General features: G+C 51.3%; 1 protein-coding gene across 1 annotated transcript; it reads left to right on the top strand.

Moving 5' to 3' along the window:
• Positions 1-716: 716 nt before the first annotated feature.
• LOC124092676 (keratin-associated protein 5-1-like) lies at positions 717-16045 on the top strand (the record flags this gene model as incomplete). Its single annotated transcript, XM_046444489.2, has 3 exons — positions 717-904; positions 956-1027; positions 14630-16045. Coding segments are annotated over 3 exons (657 nt in total), but the record flags the coding sequence as incomplete, so codon positions are not given.
• Between the last annotated feature and the right edge of the window lie 2773 nt (positions 16046-18818).

The raw sequence follows: 18818 nt of genomic DNA, 5'->3' as shown, positions 1-18818 counted from the left end.
TGATGGGGCCACGTCCAGGAGAGCCCCAGGTCAGCCAGCCAGGCAGCAGCTGGGGCCCTGCTTCCTCTTGCTCCCAGGAGAAGTGGGGCCACCTGCTGACAGCGTCAGGGATTGCAGAGGAGACCTGCCTGCACCTTCAGGGAAAGCTCAGAGAAAACGGTCATTAAAAACACAGGGCCAGGAGATTCTCTGGACCCTGGCACAAACAGGAACCAGGAAGTGACCACATGTCCAGCCTCACCTGATCCTGGGCAGGTACTTAAAGCCCTGGCTCAGGAGGCCCCACACCTCACTCCTCCTCCCTCCACCTGCTGCTCTCACCTCCTCCACCCTCCACCTCCAGAACCATGACCTGCTGTGGCTGCTCCGGGGGCTGTGGCTCCAGCTGTGGGGGCTGTGGCTCCAGCTGTGGGGGCTGTGGCTCCAGCTGCTGCAAGCCCGTGTGCTGCTGTGTGCCAGCCTGTTCCTGCTCCAGCTGTGGCTCCTGTGGGGGCTGCAAGGGGGGCTGTGGCTCCTGTGGGGGCTGCAAGGGGGGCTGTGGCTCCTGTGGGGGCTGCAAGGGGGGCTGTGGCTCCTGTGGGGGCTGCAAGGGGGGCTGTGGCTCCTGTGGGGGCTGCAAGCCCTGCTGCTGCAAGTCCAGCTGCTGCAAGCCCTGCTGCTGCCAGTCCAGCTGCTGCAAGCCCTGCTGCTGCCAGGACAGCTGCTGCAAGTCCAGCTGCTGCAAGCCCTGCTGCTGCCAGTCCAGCTGCTGCAAGCCCTGCTGCTGCAAGTCCAGCTGCTGCAAGTCCAGCTGCTGCCAGGATAGCTGCTGCCAGTCCAGCTGCTGCAAGCCCTGCTGCTGCCAGTCCAGCTGCTGCAAGCCCTGCTGCTGCCAGACCAGCTGCTGCAAGCCCTGCTGCTGCCAGTCCAGCTGCTGCAAGTCCAGCTGCTGCCAGGATAGCTGCTGCAAGTCCAGCTGCTGCAACCCCTGCTGCTGCCAGTCCAGCTGCTGCAAGCCCTGCTGCTGCCAGGACAGCTGCTGCAAGCCGTGCTGCTGCCAGGACAGCTGCTGCAACCCCTGCTGCTGCCAGGACAGCTGCTGCAAGCCCTGCTGCTGTGCCCCTATTTGCTGTCAGTGCAAGATCTGAGGTTCTGGCTGCAGGTGGCAAGGGGCTTGAATGTGCCTAGCACCTCACACCAAAGCCATTCATCACCATTCTGATCCCCTCCTTTCAGAAGTTGCAGTTCCAGTGATGTGGTTTCCAGATTCTGTAGGAGCAGGAGCTCTTTGTGCTGGCTCCTGCTACCCTGGAATCTCCAAGCTCACTCACCTTCAGGTGCTAATCATGTCCCTCCAGGGCTCCCTCAGCCAACACAGTCCCAGAGCCCATCACTGCTTTTCACCAGGGGAACTTGGCTGAGCCAAGTTTCTGAGTCAACCTGGGTCACTTTCTGAGCCCAGTGCCTCTGCACATCCCAGGATCTGCACATTACCAGCCCTCACACACTGCCCCTGCTACCAGCCCTGGAAGCTGCCTGCACAGCAGCCACCTGCCAAGGGGTGGACTGCAGCTGCTAACCACTCTGAGGAAACTTACTGCTAAAGAATTCATAAATAAATACAGGGGCTGGGATGGTGGCTCAGCGGTAGAGCGCTGGCCCAGCAAGGGCGGGACCTGGGTTCGGTCCTCAGCACCACATAAAAATAAAGGCATTGTGTTGTGTCCATCTACACCTAAAAATAAATGTTAAATCAATCAATCAATCAATAAACAAACAAACACACACACACACCCTACTGGACTCCTGACTCCACAGTGCTTTAACAAACAGTCCATTGGGGGAGCAAAACCATCTGGGCCTGCGCAGAGGGAGCCTCCTCTGATGGGGGTGGGTCTGGGGCACTTACTGCAATCTCAGCAGGGCCATTGCTACCTGCTTTGCTGCCATGGTCCAGTGCAGTTATGAAAGAGGATGGAACAACTGGTAATGGTTAGAAGGAGAGAGCAACCTCCTGTGAACCAGATGGAATGGGGGGAGGGCAACCCAACACAGTAGGAGCAAGTGCAGGGAGAGGGTCTGACCAACCAGCAGGTGCCACTCCCTGAGCAGCAACTGTGTAGAAAGCACTTCACAAATCTAAGGCCAGGGACTGCCCTCTGAGTAAGAGCACTTGCCTAGCATGTTGGAAGCCTGGGCTCCTCCCCAGCTCAGCAAAAGTTCTTGAAGACTGGGGAAATACAGGCTTTTGGAATAACCTATGATAAAACTTTTTTTTTTAACCAAGGATTGAGCCCAGGGACACTTAATTATGCAGCCACATCCCCAGCCCACCCCCCACTAATTTTTTTTTTCATTTTTATTTTGAGGTAGGAGCTACCTAACTTGCCCAAGCTGGTCTTGCAAGACTCATTAGGGAGACCCCCTGCATGGGTCCTGGATGGACTTCTGCACACTGACTGTGGGGTAACAGCAGCACTAGATAGTGTTTGCTGCTTGTGTTAAAGCAGCATTAGGGCTGGGGCTGGGGCTCAGCGGTAGAGCACTTGCCTAGCATGTGGGAGGCACTAGGTTTGCTTCTCAGCACCACATACAAATATATGAATAAGGAAAATCCCATCACAGAAAGGGTAGCTCCCTTTTTTGAACTAGTGCAGTGTCCGCAGGTCTCCACTTCCTTCCTGTGTCCTGACTGCCCTGTGACCAGCCAGGTGCAGGTGTTCGCAGCTTCAGTCTGAACCAAGCCCTGGACGTGCCCAGGCACTGGAAAAGGCGTTTATGTTGTTTCCCAAATGCTGGAGGGAAAGGGACCCAGCCCTGAGAAACGCCTGACACCCCGTAGGAGCTCCACACCTGACCAGAATGTCCCCTGGGGACACCTGGGCAGAATGCCCCTTTTCTGGCCACCTCCTCTAAGATGCATCCTGTGTGTGAGATCTGCTGCAAACACCTGACCGCCCCTTCTCAGGAGGACTTGGGTCCCCAGGAGTATGCCCTGGGCAGATTTGGAGGGTACTCCATCCACAGTCAGCTGGACAGGTCAAGGAAAGTCCAGGTCTGGGGGCCCCACAGGACTGAATCCCGGGGGGCCTCAGAGCATATTAATTGTCAAGGAAGGAAGATGCCCTCAGGGGAGGGGCTAGTACTACAGCCACTGGGGAAGCCAGCCCCCAGAATACCTGCAGCCATTTCCTACAGGGAAAAGGAGATCCTGTAGGAATCCTGGGATTCCAAGGATGGTTGGACACCGGCTTTGAACAGGTGCCGATCCCTGGGCCATACTCTGCACTTTGCCACCCAGAATCAGGGCCTGTACAAGTCAGGACACTAATGGAGCCTTAGCTGTGGTATCCCTCAGCTCATGGGCCAGTCCGCATCGCCAAAAGAAAGCCCCAGAAACACCCTATATCTATCCATCCATCTATCTATCCATCTGTCTGTCTATCACACATCTTATATACACTGAGGTGCCATAAGAAGTAAGTCACCTGCTCAGAAGTGGGTGGGCAAGGCACAATTCTTCTGCAGAGGGGGGAGGCCCAACACACACCTGGGGGAGGGCAGTCTGCCAATCTTTACCTCTAACAAGTGCTGCTCCTCGCTCCTGATAGGAAGAGGTCTGGGGCACAACCTATGGGGTTAGCTGATTTTAAAGGGGAGAAGAGCACTGGAAAAGGCTACTGTTGTTGCTGGGAGCCATTAGCCAAGTAGGTATGACAATTTCCTTGCCAGCGTACCCCATGTTGCTTAGTGGAAGCACTCGTGGAAATAGGACATTTTGCAGTGACATTGCATGTAAGGTGGCCTTGCTCAAGGACCAGGGCGGATCCGGGTTTAGGGTGTTCCCGGTTTAGGACAATCCGGGTTTAGGGTGGTTCCATGTTTAAGGTTATTCCTGCTGGGAATAGGGCGTATCCTGCTGCCTGAGTTCCCCTTCGTATCCTGCTGCCTGAGTTCCCCTTGAGTTCTCATGGGATTCAGACACTATTTTTTGGGAGACAGAAGCCCAGTGGGGGTGGATTTGGGCAGAGAACGTGGATTTCCCCAGAACGTGATTGTAGATGGCTGGTGTGAGTTCGGGTATAAAGAGTTGCTGTTTGAATCTACAAGCTGTGTGGTGGCTCGTGTATTTGTGCCCAGCCAGACTGCGGCATTTGGTGGTCCGTACGGGGAACGCCTGAAACTTGGAGGTAAGTGAAATTGCTCACCCCTGAGGAAGAGCGAAAGAATGGGTGACCAATTCAAAAAACAATGTGTTATTGTTTTGATTTATTTTGTTTTTATTTCAAGTTGCCTGTTCCTAGAACTTTCTCAGGCAAACTGGGGAAAATGGTTGACTCAAGGTTTGAAGTTATTTGCCTCTGAGCAAGAGAAATTGTTAGAGGAAGGAGGCACCCCAGTGAGACCAAGAACAATTAGGGCATATGTTGATACAATACAAAAATGTAGCCCATGGCTTTTTAAAGACGAGTTATTAAGTATATCAATGGGACCATCATGGTATCCTGTAAAAAGATTTTTCTTCAACAAAAAGATGGCTAATTCTGTTTACTACATTTGTCTAAGATCTTGGTTTTTACAGACATCTGATTAATTTACAAAGCTAAAGTGTTAAAATATCAACCACTAAATATGAAATCAAGTACTCTTTACTTATTAAGTTCCATAAGGTAATATATTTAAACATTATGTGTGTTTTCATAAATTGGTAAATGGAAAAATGTTTAATATTGCTTTGTGTCTGTGTCTTTGCTAAAACAAGGTTACTAAGAGTTAAGATTCTATCATGTGTAATTTATATACAAAGAGTAGAAAAATTTTCAGTTGGGTTTCAATTATAGTATCATAGTATCATAAAAAACATGAAAGTATTTCATCTTATTAAAGTGGAGTAATTTGTTTAAATCAGAAATTTTATAAGAGTTGTTTCAGAATGTGAATTTATAAAAAGGGTTAATGGCTACAAAAGAGATATAAAAAGATTCAAGATGTGGAAATATATTTTAATATGGAAGGTTAAAAGAAAAATAAATATTTCTAGATGAGATAATCTCTGTGTGGTAAAGAAAAAAGTTGTAAAATGCCATTTAAAAAGATTTTGAGGAAACTAAACTTACTTTAAAAGCTTGAGAAAGGAAGAAAGAAGAAAAAGGTATTTGTACATGGCAGATTGAGACAAAGCTTCTCAATGGAGTTAAAAAAAAAGCCTTTGGTTGAAGGGCAGCCATGTAAACTAACATTAAAGAGATTTAAACAGAATCTAAGCCTCGTTTAAAAGAGTGAAGTTGTAGGTCGTGAAAAAGTACATTTAAAAGTACAGTATAGATGATATTTAAAAGGTTAAATTGAACGTGGTCGAGATACCTTCATGGCCGAAAAAAGAAAAAAGATATTTGTAAAATGTCTAAGTTGCAAAAGGCTTTAAAAGGTTAAATTGAAGGTGGTTAAGATGCCTTCATGACGGAGAAAAGATTGCATCATTTGAAGCCTAGTTATTCTTAAAAGCATTACTTAAAAAAAAACATGAAAATGGGAAGATAATAGGATTAAAGATATTTAGATAAAGAAGATTAAAAATTTGAAGCGAAAAACTTTAAAGACAGAAGTATAGAAAGTTAAAAAGAAAAAAGATAAAGAGGATGTAGAAAGATAGAAAAGATGCAGGAAGACAATGATTTTAAACCCACAAAATAGGAAACAAGAAAACTAAGAGGAAAAAAAAGCAACTAAGGGTGAATGTACAAACCTTAGGAAAAAAAAAACTAGAAGATAGAAATAAGATAAAAAATGGTTGAAAATATCAAGTAAGGTATTACAGATAGAAAATGCAAAAAGCTAAGACAACTATTAGATACAGACATATACTTATTAAAGCAAAAAGAGGGAATTGGAAAGGGGTATATATCCCCCAAAGATAAACTTAAAATAACGCTTTTTACTCTAAACTTTTTAAATTTGGATTCATCAGGACTTAGTGCTGCGGAAAGGCATATGTATCCAAAAAATGTACATAAGCCCAAGGTACTTTGGAAAGATATTCTAACAGGACAATGGAAAGGTCCTGACCCAGTGATTGTCTGGAGTCGGGGTTTTGTTTGTGTGTTTCCACAGGGAGAACAGCAGCCGATTTGGATTCCAGAGAGACTAACCAAAGCAATTTCTACAGACCAAAAAGAATATGATTTGACTCAAATCCATAGCAGCTGATATCCAGAGCTCCAGCTTGGCTATTCTTACATCTGCGACAGTGATTAACCAGGATGCTTTTTTCAATATCTATTTTATTATTGCATTTTTCCCACATCATAAAGTTCTATTTTATTTTTTGAGCTCATACAAACCTAGGTTAATGTTTTTCTGATCAGTTTTATTTTTTGACTGTGGAGTTTTTAAACATTGCAATGGAGATTTCACCTAGGTAAAGCTACAAGGCCTTTACTATTGTCTTATGTGTTGTACGTTTGTGTGCACTCTTGTGTTTTGTGTTGTATGTCTGTGTGTGCGTATGTCCATATTTCTTATATGAGGAGCGCTCATGAAAAAATGGATCCGAATTATTATTATTTTTTTTATTCACGTGATTTAAATGGTTTAATTTAAATTAGGTAAACAGCTGTTAAGGATTGTTTTTAAAGTAGGTTAACAGATCTGTTTGTTTACTTTCACCTTTCCTTTTCATTATATTTAATAATTCTTTTCAAGATAATGTCTCTTTAGCATCATTGCCAGAATTCCTATCTTCATCCCAGTGCCGGTGAAGACAAAGATAAAACCAAACTACAGCTTCTATGATAGCTATCACAGTAAACTGTATAAACTGATGCATCAATGAATATAACTCAACAAGTAATGCTCAATCAAGGAGTCAACTTACTTTGGGAGGAAACGGATTTTGGGAGGAAATGGACATATTGATAGACCCCTCCGCTTTGAACTGCTTGCAGAACTTTCCTGGACTATGTAACTATCGTTTGGTGCAGCGAATTGTGGTAATGCTGGCATATCTTTGCTGATGGTGTCACCAGTGATGTAATTTTTATTTCCTTGCCAGCGCACCCCATGTTAATTGTGGTAGTGCTGGCATATCTTTGCTGATGGTGTCACCAGTGATGCAATTTTTCCCAAGGAGCCGTCAATTGGCTTGGTGTCATGGCATTTCTGTATCCTCCTCCCTTCTGCTAGTGATGGTCTAAAATTTGGGGGCCAATGGCTATATGCTGGACCGGTAGTCAGTGACGGGTATGATCCAATTGCAGTGGTATCAACCTAAGACAGAAGGCTGACGCCTAAAGGTCAGTTTTCCGATGATGGGTAAGAACCATATGTTGAATTGGACAAGCTACCAGGCACTGTCCTTAAGCCACATTGCTTTTTGTTTAATTAATCAGAAGGGGGGAGATGCTGGGAGCCATTAGCCAAGTAGGTATGACAATTTCCTTGCCAGCGTACCCCATGTTGCTTAGTGGAAGGACTCGTGGAAATAGGACATTTTGCAGTGACATTGCATGTAAGGTGACCTGGCTCAAGGACCAGGGCGGATCCGGGTTTAGGGTGTTCCCGGTTTAGGACAATCCGGGTTTAGGGTGGTTCCAGGTTTAAGGTTATTCCTGCTGGGAATAGGGCGTATCCTGCTGCCTGAGTTCCCCTTGAGTTCTCACGGGATTCAGACAGTATTTTGGGGGAGACAGAAGTCCAGTGGGGGTGGATTTGGGCAGAGAACGTGGATTTCCCCAGAACGTGATTGTAGATGGCTGGTGTGAGTTCGGGAATAAAGAGTTGCTGTTTGAATCTACAAGCTGTGTGGTGGCTCGTGATTTTGTGCCCAGCCAGACTGCGGCATGTTGTGACTGGATACCTGTTAGGGAATTTGCAAAAGGCCCCATTCTGCCCACATTGTTCCCTAACTTATGATGGCTCCAAGCTGACCTCATGGTTCTCAAACTTAAGATGGCTCCAAGCTGACCACATGGCACGGAAGTTACAGTAAACATGCTTGTCTTGCATGACAGTTAAACGCTGATAGACAGAAAAAAGTGTCTTCCAATTTCCCCCTTTTTATGATCCATATAAATCCTTTTCTTCAAATTTAGATAACATCCTTTGACCTTTATGTTCTTCTGTATCTACTACAGGTGGATTATTTACTCTTGGTACCAGGGATTGAACCCATGGGTTCTTAACCACTATCCCACATCCCCAGCCCCTTTTTATTTTTTATTTAGAGACAGGGTCTTCCTAATTTGCTTAGAGCCTTGCTAAGTTGCTGAGGCTGGCGTTGAACGTGTGATCCTCCTGCCTCAGCCTCCCAAGCCACTGGGATGGCAGGACAGTGCCACCTGGCCCAGCCAAGAGGATTGTTTTGATTTGAGACTGGGGTTTTTGGTGAGAGCTGTCTCTGATATATCAGTCAATGAATAAAACCTCCCACACATGGGATGGTACAACTGACTGATTGTAGTCACTACTCCCAATGCAACAATTAGAAGAAGAATAATAGATGGGATTAGTTCTTTCTGTGTGATACCAGTAGCATCTAATTTTTTCTCAATGCCTTTGAGAGTATCTCTGGTATATTTAATGACCTTTGTTGATTATATAAATGTAGTTAATCCAAGTACATTTTTATTTATCATAGACACTAAGAGAATTGGCTAAAAACTGCTGCTACCTGATTCCTGGCTTTGAACCCATTAAGAAAACCTCGAGGAATCCTAATGGAATCTATATAAATACAGCGTTCAGATGACCCTGGGGAAGAGAGACCCCTCTCCTTCCTGGGGAACTGAGATTGACTTGGTCTGAGAAATACCAGGGAGACAGGGCTAGCCAATTTAACCAAAGGGCAGGTTCCACTGTCATTGGTGGGTCAGGTCTCAAGTACTGGACCTGCACAATACCACCAGACACCTGCTCGAGCTATAGCAAGTGTTGTTTGATTAGACATCTAAAAAGACCAGCTTTCACTGCATCCAGATATATTTCCCAAGAAGGTCAATGGCACCCTAGAGAGACATGAGGTGTAACTGGCTCCACGGGAAGGAGGTCAGATGGTTTGGGGGGCTTTTGCCTTGGGCCCTTAGGTACCAGGAACAAATGATAGGGTCTGGCAAGACTCAATTCCCCAAGCTGTCTTCCTGAAAGAGGGATCTCATAGAGCCCATGCCCATGGGTTTGAGGTCCAGCCAGGGGGGCATCAGCCCTCCCGAGTCTCCAGTCGCCCTGTTGAGCAGCACAGTTGCCTTTATTTCATGCATGAAGAGAACACTTAACCCCTTCCCTCCAGGCTTTTGTCTCACCACATCCAGCTTCTGCTTTAAGAGTTCCTGGTAAATCCTCTACCTTCATCACAGTACCACTGGTAACATCATTGGTAGATTCCAGGAGGACCTTCTGAGTATGAAACCACATTCACCCATCCCCCACCATCACCTAATCCCCCCCCCCCCGCATCACCTTTTCTTTGTTTTTCATTTTTTATTTTGAGGTAGCAGCTACCTAACTTGCCCAGGCTGGTCTTGAACTTGTGATCCTCATGCCTCAGCCTCAAGAGTCACTGGGATCACAGGCTTGCACCATGGCACTCAGCTCTTCTTTGATCTCCTATAGGTAGGATAAAAAAAAGTGCAATTCACAACTGCTCAAGTGGGATGTTGGGTACCAGGGGTGGGGTGGGGGGAGTTTAGGGAGGTATCAGTCAAAAGATACAAGATTTCCATTAGGAGGAAACTGGCTAAGTGGTCTGTGTACCATTCAGAGTGAAGTGTTATGCTCGAATTCGGGACCCCCAAAAGACCACCAGAGACCCAAGATCGATGTAAGCAGCAAAGAGGTGTTTATTGCCAGCTAGCTCGGTCCTCCACACATGCACACAGCAACTGGTGACGCTGAGAGGCCCCAAGCCCAGGGTTTGCAGCAGTTTTACACATTCTTTGGAGAAGGCAGGGACTTCTCATACATCATAGCATCCCTTAGCAAATCATCACACTCCTCGGGAAAATCAAATAACAACTCTAAAACATGATTAGCACATTCACTGGCGGGAACAAGTTGGGTAGGGGTGATTGGTTACTACAAGAGGGGTATTCATTTGAACTGATTGGTTTAAGCCAAGAGGGGTGTTCGTGCTGAACTACATGGTTTCCCAACACATTATCAACCACCATAAACTACTGGGAGGGTCATCTGGCATCCCAGGTATTGCCCTGTCTCATGCTGATTGGTGGCTGCTAGGGTGTTGCTAAGGGTCCCCACCTAGGCTGACTGAGTCAGGGACACCTGGCGCAGCAGATCTCTCCTGTCATTTGTAGATAAACAACTTAGCAGGGTGGGAATGTGCCTAGGAGTGCTCTGTGGGTCTTTCCAAGGGCAAAGGTGATGTCCCTTCCTTGGACAGGCTTTGCTCTGACGTAGAGGCTGGTTTGTCATTCCCCCCTTTGTCTGGAAACTTGGGAACCAATCATGGTTTCCTCAGTTGGGGGCCTATCTGGGCTGGCTCTACATCTTGGTAAACAGTAAAACTCAGGGGTCAGTCTTAAACTTCCCACTCACTCAAAATTGGCCTCCTAGATCCAACCTGACTCGATTTACCTGTCTACACTGCCTATCCATTTGTGGTTTTTCAGAACCACCCACGACTGGACGGGGGGCACGTGATGCAGCCCCAGTAGCGCGAGAACTCAACCAGCCTTCTGTTTCCGCCATGGAAATGGAATATAGAATTGTCATCCCATCAAGACGGAATCCAAGACTCTGGGTCCACAGGCCAGCAGAAAACCCCATCAGGGCCGAGAGTTCAGGCCAATGAACAAAGTCATGTTACCTTCCAGGTTAGAGCCTGCTGATGTCATAGTCCACCTCTTCCCGTTTCTAATTTGTTGTGAGGTCTGTTATCCTCAGTACCAACTGCAGTATAGACACCCCTCTCTTGAGATTGAAGGTCATCTTGCAGTCAGAGGGGTCAGCAGGGGCTGCGGGGAAGCAGTCTCCTTACACAGAGCTCAGCTCAGAGCGGCCGCGGCACAGCGCCCCCCGGCGGCCCTCCTGATAAACCCGCACGGAGCAGCACCTGGGCCTTGGGAAGGTCTGCAGGGAAGGGCGCTGGGATGGCCTGCCACCTAGGGCGCTGGAAACAGACCCTGGCCCCCTGCGGGATAAACCGCGCTCTCGGATGTCCTCCAAGTGGAGGTTCACAGCGGTTTTCTTCCTGCGGAAACAGCCTCGACCTGGGTGAGTGAAGAAATGCAGCGTGGGGGGTCCAGCGGGGAGCCCCAGGCAGGAGGCAGAGCAGCAGCCCGTGGTGTGGACAGGGAAGGCCCGGCTCCGGAGCATGCTGCACCCTGTGCGCACAACCAGCTGAAGTCCCACAAGGGCAAAGGAACCCACCTGGACAGGGGCCGCCGGCAGAGCCATTTAGAGGGGCAAGGAACTGAGCAGAAGCCCAGGAGACCCGCTGCTGCTGTGGGCGGTCCACATCTGCCCAGGAGGCCCGCTGCCTGCTGTGAGCGGTCTACATCTGCCCAGGAGGCCCGCTGCCTGCTGTGGGCAGTCCACATCTGCCCAGGAGACCCGCTGCTGCTGTGGGCGGTCCACATCTGCCCAGGAGGCCCGCTGCCTGCTGTGGGCGGTCCACATCTGCCCAGGAGACCCGCTGCCTGCTGTGGGCGGTCCACATCTGCCCAGGAGGCTGTTGCACAGGTACGGAGACCTGTGCAAGTCCCCAAACCCTGCACTTCCCACAGGGAGTCAGTCTCCTGTATGCCCATCATACCTTAGAGCTGGTGAACGGAAGACAGGTAGGGAGGGCGATGATGGAGAGACAATGCATAAATGATAGATTAATAGATGACAGGTGATCGATAGATAGGGAGGGAGGGAGGGAGGCAGACAGGCTTAGGGATGTAGCTCACACTCGCCTAGAGTGAGTCAGGCCCTAGGTTCGATTCCCAGCACAGCAAAACAAATCCGTACATCCCTAAGGATACAGTGAGAAGATCCAAATCACAAAAATAAATAGAAAGTAAAGGCAGTGACAAATTGGGTAAATTTAAATGAGTATTGGCTAAATCACAAAATAATGTCTTGTAGGTTTTAATGATAAATAGAGATGACTAAAAAACTTGAAACTCAACGTTGAAACCCTGTTGGACGAAGGGTAAGCAGAGATCAAGTTCTGAGCTCCCTGTACTGTACATTTCTCTGGCAGAAAGCTGTGCTTTACTAGAAGGCCCCATGCACTGGTTGTGGCCCTGGGGGCCTAACATCTGTGGGTGCCATTAATCCTCCCACTATAGACCATCCGGTGGCCCCCAAATACCCCCACATTTGTCCCACAAGCAGAATACACTCACTCCACCAAAGTTCCCCTGAAGTCTTCCCCCACTACAGCATTAACCCAAGTCCTCAAACTCACAGAAACAGAATCCATTAGAAAAACCCAATTTCATCTAAATAAGGTGTGGTGGGTCTCAGGACATGACCCCTCACAAAAGTCCTCTGCACCTTGGGCTTGGGGAACTATGACGCAAATCACAAATCACAGGCGGGTCAGGCATGAGGCAATGCTTACAGAAACCGCTCTTCCAGCAGGGAACAGAAGGGCTTCCCCAGACCCAGAAACCATGGAACCCAGCAGAACTGACCTCTGGGCTTGAGCTGCAGGTGCCCTGTGGCCTGCATCCCAGGCGCTGCCTCCACAGCCTGCCGCACTCTGGACCTGCCTCTCTGCCCACGCAGCCCCTCTTTTCTTGACGGTGCCAACTGCTGCCCCCAGATCACTTGATCACCCTGTCCACTGTAGAATTTTGGAAGTCCAACAGCGTTTCTTCATGCTGCCTTCTCCACCCCTTTATCCCAAGTTGGCAGAGATTTTGCTGATAGAACTCTCAAAAGCCAACGTGGGTCTTCCATGGTATGGAGGGACCTCACCCCAGACAAGAACCCCCAGATTGCTCCTGGGCCATACCATGCCCCTCCTGCTTCTGGGACGTGGTTGTGTGGGTTCAGGAGACACTGGACTAATCTCCTCAGCAACATGGTTGGCCAGACACCCCAGGTCTGTCCAGAGCTTTCCCAGTTGTTAAAATCCCCATCCAAGTCTCTGCAGTCTGGACGGGCTGAGACTCCCCCAGATGATCAGGGGCTGGCTCCTGGGCTGGGCAGTCCTTTCCTGTAGCATCCCCCTGCTCTCACATCACAAGGACCAGGAAAACACCAGGGTGTGCCCTCGGTTAGAGGTCTTCTGGGTCGGGGTCCCACCCATCACAGTTCTGCCTCCTGCACGCCCTGCAACCTGACTGACTAAGCTGAGTGTCCTGCAAGCAGGTGACCAGGACAGCCTTGCCTGTCGTCTCCAGTACCTGCTCCCCGATTCCTGCTGAGTCCCCCCAGGGCACCTTGAACCTCCATACGTCTGCCCATAGCTTGTTCCACACAACCCAGGCTTTCTCTAGCTTCCACCTCACAATCCCTGCAGCCCCTACCCAGCACCCAATCTCCAAACCACTCCCACATTTCTAGATCCTCCTCACAGCCAAGCTCCAAATACCAAAGCCAGCACCGTCTCCTGTGGGTGCAGCTTGCCATCACAGAACCCACACATGCCACCCTGTGCCAGAAGTGCCACCTCAGCCTCAGGAGCTGACGGAGCTCAGCACGCTGCCCCTGCAGGCCCCGGGGAGGACCACTTGTGCGTGTGCCGCTGCTGGAGGGGATGGGGAATCAGCAACCCCTGGGGGAGGGATCAAGGCTCTCTGACCTTGGCATCTCCATTCATCTCTCTCTTCTCTTTGCAGCAAACCTCCCTCTGTCTCCCCATAAGGACACGTTGAGGGTCCATCTGTACTATCCGAGATAAGGCCCCCAGTCATATCTGCAGGGATTCTCCCAATAAGAGCATTCCCAGGTCACATGGACTAGGGCATCCTCTCCTTGGTAAGGACAGGATCATCCTAATATAGCACGTGAACCCCAAATAGAAAAGAGTGGAAGTCCAGACAGATGTGCGGGAGACTGGGCATGCTGCCACCACCCACGGGCCACAGCAGGCAGCACAGGAGGCCGGTGGCCAGCACCCAGGAAGCCCAGTCAGTCAGACTGAAGTGGCACGGACAAGGAAAGGGCCAAATTTAGAAACCTACGGACATGGCTAGTACATGCAGTCGTGGGAAAGCAGGAAAAGAATACAGCAGGAGAGAACGTGACCTGAGGAAACACCCTGCACACAGGAGGAAGTGACCAGGTGCCTGACCCCCGGCAGGTACATAAAGCCCTGGCTCAGGAGGCCCCACACCTCACTCCTCCCTCTCCACCTGCTGCTCTCACCTCCTCCACCCTCCACCTCCAGAACCATGACCTGCTGTGGCTGCTCCCGGGGCTGTGGCTCCAGCTGTGGGGGTTGTGGCTCCAGCTGCTGCAAGCCCGTGTGCTGCTGCAAGCCCGTATGCTGCTGTGTGCCAGCCTGTTCTTGCTCCAGCTGTGGCTCCTGTGGGGGCTGCAAGGGGGGCTGTGGCTCCTGTGGGGGCTGCAAGGGGGACTGTAGCTCCTGTGGGGGCTGCAAGTCCAGCTGCTGTCAGTCCAGCTGCTGCAAACCCTGCTGCTGCCAGTCCAGCTGCTGCAAGTCCAGCTGCTGCCAGGATAGCTGCTGCAAGTCCAGCTGCTGCAAGCCCTGCTGCTGCCAGTCCAGCTGCTGCAAGTCCAGCTGCTGCCAGGATAGCTGCTGCAAGTCCAGCTGCTGCAACCCCTGCTGCTGCCAGTCCAGCTGCTGCAAGCCCTGCTGCTGCCAGTCCAGCTGCTGCAAGCCGTGCTGCTGCCAGTCCAGCTGCTGCAAGCCCTGCTGCTGCCAGGACAGCTGCTGCAAGTCCAGCTGCTGCAAGCCCTGCTGCTGCCAGTCCAGCTGCTGCAAGCCCTGCTGCTGCCAGGACAGCTGCTGCAAGTCCAGCTGCTGCAAGCCCTGCTGCTGCCAGTCCAGCTGCTGCAAGCCCTGCTGCTGCCAGTCCAGCTGCTGCAAGCCCTGCTGCTGTGCCCCTATTTGCTGTCAGTGCAAGATCTGAGGTTCTGGCTGCAGGTGGCAAGGGGCTTGAATGTGCCTAGCACCTCACACCAAAGCCATTCCTCACCATTCTGAACCCCTCCTTTCAGAAGATGCACTTCCAGTGATTGGGTTCCCAGATTCTGTAGGATCAGGAGCTCTTTGTGCTGGCTCCTGCTACCCTGGAATCTCCAAGCTCACTCACCTTCAGGTGCTAATCATGTCCCTCCAGGGCTCCCTCAGCCAACACAGTCCCAGAGCCCATCACTGCTTTTCACCAGGGGAACTTGGCTGAGCCAAGTTTCTGAGTCAACCTGGGTCACTTTCTGAGCCCAGTGCCTCTGCACATCCCAGGATCTGCACATTACCAGCCCTCACACACTGCCCCTGCTACCAGCCCTGGAAGCTGCCTGCACAGCAGCCACCTGCCAAGGGGTGGACTGCAGCTGCTAACCACTCTGAGGAAACTTACTGCTAAAGAATTCATAAATAAATACAGGGGCTGGGATGGTGGCTCAGCGGTAGAGCGCTGGCCCAGCAAGGGCGGGACCTGGGTTCGGTCCTCAGCACCACATAAAAATAAAGGCATTGTGTTGTGTCCATCTACACCTAAAAATAAATGTTAAATCAATCAATCAATCAATAAACAAACAAACACACACACACACCCTACTGGACTCCTGACTCCACAGTGCTTTAACAAACAGTCCATTGGGGGAGCAAAACCATCTGGGCCTGCGCAGAGGGAGCCTCCTCTGATGGGGGTGGGTCTGGGGCACTTACTGCAATCTCAGCAGGGCCATTGCTACCTGCTTTGCTGCCATGGTCCAGTGCAGTTATGAAAGAGGATGGAACAACTGGTAATGGTTAGAAGGAGAGAGCAACCTCCTGTGAACCAGATGGAATGGGGGGAGGGCAACCCAACACAGTAGGAGCAAGTGCAGGGAGAGGGTCTGACCAACCAGCAGGTGCCACTCCCTGAGCAGCAACTGTGTAGAAAGCACTTCACAAATCTAAGGCCAGGGACTGCCCTCTGAGTAAGAGCACTTGCCTAGCATGTTGGAAGCCTGGGCTCCTCCCCAGCTCAGCAAAAGTTCTTGAAGACTGGGGAAATACAGGCTTTTGGATTGAACCTAGGATAAACCTTTTTTTTTTTTCTTAAGCACGGATTGAGGCCAGGGACACTTAATTATGAAGCCATATCCCCCATCCCCACCCCATCACATCATCCCCTCCACCATGACAAGAGTCCCCCTCTCCTCCCTTTGTCTGTTGGAATACAACATTTTGTTTCAATAAATCATCTTTTATCGCTGCAAAACAGGCCGTGTGATCCTTTCATTTCTGGTCTTCCATGTACTGGTGGACAAGCAAGCCCATTGTAAACAGCCCGGGGCAGACTGGGCAGAGGCGGAGTGGGCCAGCCTGCCTGACTGCTCTGCTCACCTCCAGGCTTCCATCCACCTCCAGACCTGGGGTCCCTCCACCCATGTCGCACAAAGCACACCAGGAGGCCTGCAAGAGGCTCCAAGTTGTGGGTTGGAGTCCTCCCTGACTGTCCCTTCTGTGCAGGCAATGTGGGCCGGGCCCAGTGCCCCTTGGTCCTCCTCCTGGTTCTCAGAGCCCGTGACATGTTCCCAGGCACCTGGTGTCTGGTTTCTGGCGTGCTCAGGCTCAGCCACTCTGCCCTGGAGTCCCGGCCACGTGAGAGGGCCTGGGAAGGACCTTCAACCCATCTCTCCTCTTCCTGGTGGTTGTGTCCTGAGCTGCTGTCCTCTCTGAGGCCTTCTACGTGATGTTCTGCCCCACCTTGGCCCCGAGCAGTGGTGTCAGCGCTCGGGTAGGTGAGACCTCAGAAGCCATGAGCCAAAGTCAACCCACCTCATCTAAATTTGGTCTTGCCCCGTCTTCTGGTCATTGCAATGAAAAAGCTGACTATCACAATAAGAATGAGGACTGTCCCCATGGGAATGCCAAACCCTCCTCACCAGGCCTCCGGGGACCTGGGGAGAGCGGGTCTCAGGCCAAGCAGTTCTCATCTTCAGAGGGCGACTTGGTTTCTTGGGAAGCCCACACAGGTGGCAAGTGGTCAGATGATCACCAGCACTTGGAGGCCCTACATGTTCTCTAGACACACCTCCCCAGTCCACGCAGCCCTGGACTGCAGGTGGCACTATGTTCTGTAAAGGGGCCAAGCCATAGAAGAGAGACTTTCAATCCCAGCTCAGAGGCTGGAACCACCCTGGCATGGCACGTCTGGGTTCCCCGTCCCCCCACCCTCACCTCAGTCATCAGCCATGAGGGGCTCCCTGTGCCTCCTCCCCAGCAGGCTCCCCACCAAGAAGACGGCTGGGTGAGCCGTGCTGACCACACTGGAGGGGAGCCACAGCAGTCAGAGGCCAGGCTCAGATACTCTAATGGCAGGTACATAATGAGAGTGAGGGGCAGGCCCCAAAGTAGCAAGGTGACAGCCAAGACACAGATGTCACGGCACATCCTGGCAACAGGACAATGCCAGGAGTGGCATATGCCAAGGACAGCTAGGGTCAGGCTGGACACGCACATCCCAGAGCAAGTGAGAACCTGAAATATTGTCACGCCTTCTAGAAATGGGCCACACCCCGGGATGCTCCCAGCAGTCCTAGGCCTCAGTCCCCACCAGCAGACAGAGGGCCAGAGTCCAGCCTAGTGAACTGACCACGGCAGAAGTTTGCCTGAGTGGTGTCGTGTCCAGGTGGGAAAGAGGGTGCCCAGAGAGCTCTCGGTGCTCACGGCCACCAGGAGGCCGAGGCCCACTGTGTCTGAGAAGGAGGTCATGGGCTCCAGGGTGGCAGCCACATGCAATACCCCCCCTGGGTGACACCCCTGAGCGTCCCAGCAAGGTCCAGCCAGGCCGGAGAGACCAATGACAAGAGCAACTGCCAGGCTGAGGACTAGGCCTCGGTGGGGCTGCTCTGGAGGGGAGGCAGAGAAGCCAGCAGACCACAGAAGGCCACGGGCACCCTGAGGGGGAACCACATGCCCAGGACTGCTCCCCTCTGTGTCCAGGGCTGTCTGTCCCATTGTGAAGATCCAGCACCCAGGAGACTGGCCTCCATAAGAGCCATCATATCTCAGTGGCCCGTGATCTCCCACCCGTCTGACCCTTAATTGCTGTGTCCTCAACAATGGTTCCCCAAACGAAGAAGGATCTCAGAGAAGCCACAACCTCTGTGCCTGGGTCCACCTACCACCCCAGGCCCAGCCCGGAGCCACACCCAGGAAGCTCTGCCTGCACGTCTCCAGGGGGCTCCAGCAGGCAGGGGCTCAGATGCACCATTTTGGCTCTGCAGTGTAAAGACGGGGGCGCTCTCACCCTGTCCCAAAGCCCCCGGGGCCGCTGCACCTGGGGAGCACTGCAGGGCTCCATATGGGCTCAGGTCTATATGAGGCAGTGAGGTCCTTTCTCTTTTCTCCTACTAATTTCAACCCGTCAGTCGGCTTACCGACAACTCATTTCCATCAAGTCTCTCGAGGTCAGATGAGAAATTCAGGTCTGTCCCGGACATGTCATTGTGTGCCTCGCTCATCGGGGACCTGGGGAGCACAGTGTGTCACTCGGCCCCCAGCTTGTGTGCCTTTTCCCCGGGGCCTAGATTGACTCCCCAAACTAGCAGGCCGGGCACCGTGGGCAGGACTGGTCTGGAGGCGTGGGAACATGGGAGAGAACGCCCTCCTGGAGCTGCCCACAGCAGAGGCCGGGCCCTGCCCCCTTCACCTCCCGGGCACAGGACTGTGGATGGCTGGTGCACTCCCCTCCTGGTAGCAGCCCGTG

Source organism: Marmota monax, unplaced genomic scaffold, assembly GCF_021218885.2.
Source record: "Marmota monax isolate L192 unplaced genomic scaffold, Marmota_monax_Labrador192_F-V1.1 WCK01_AAM20220418_F8-fsc00038, whole genome shotgun sequence".
In the NCBI taxonomy this organism is placed as follows: Eukaryota; Metazoa; Chordata; class Mammalia; order Rodentia; family Sciuridae; genus Marmota; species Marmota monax.
The sequence above is the reverse complement of the archived record's forward strand: the minus strand, read 5'-3'. Positions and strand labels throughout refer to the sequence as shown.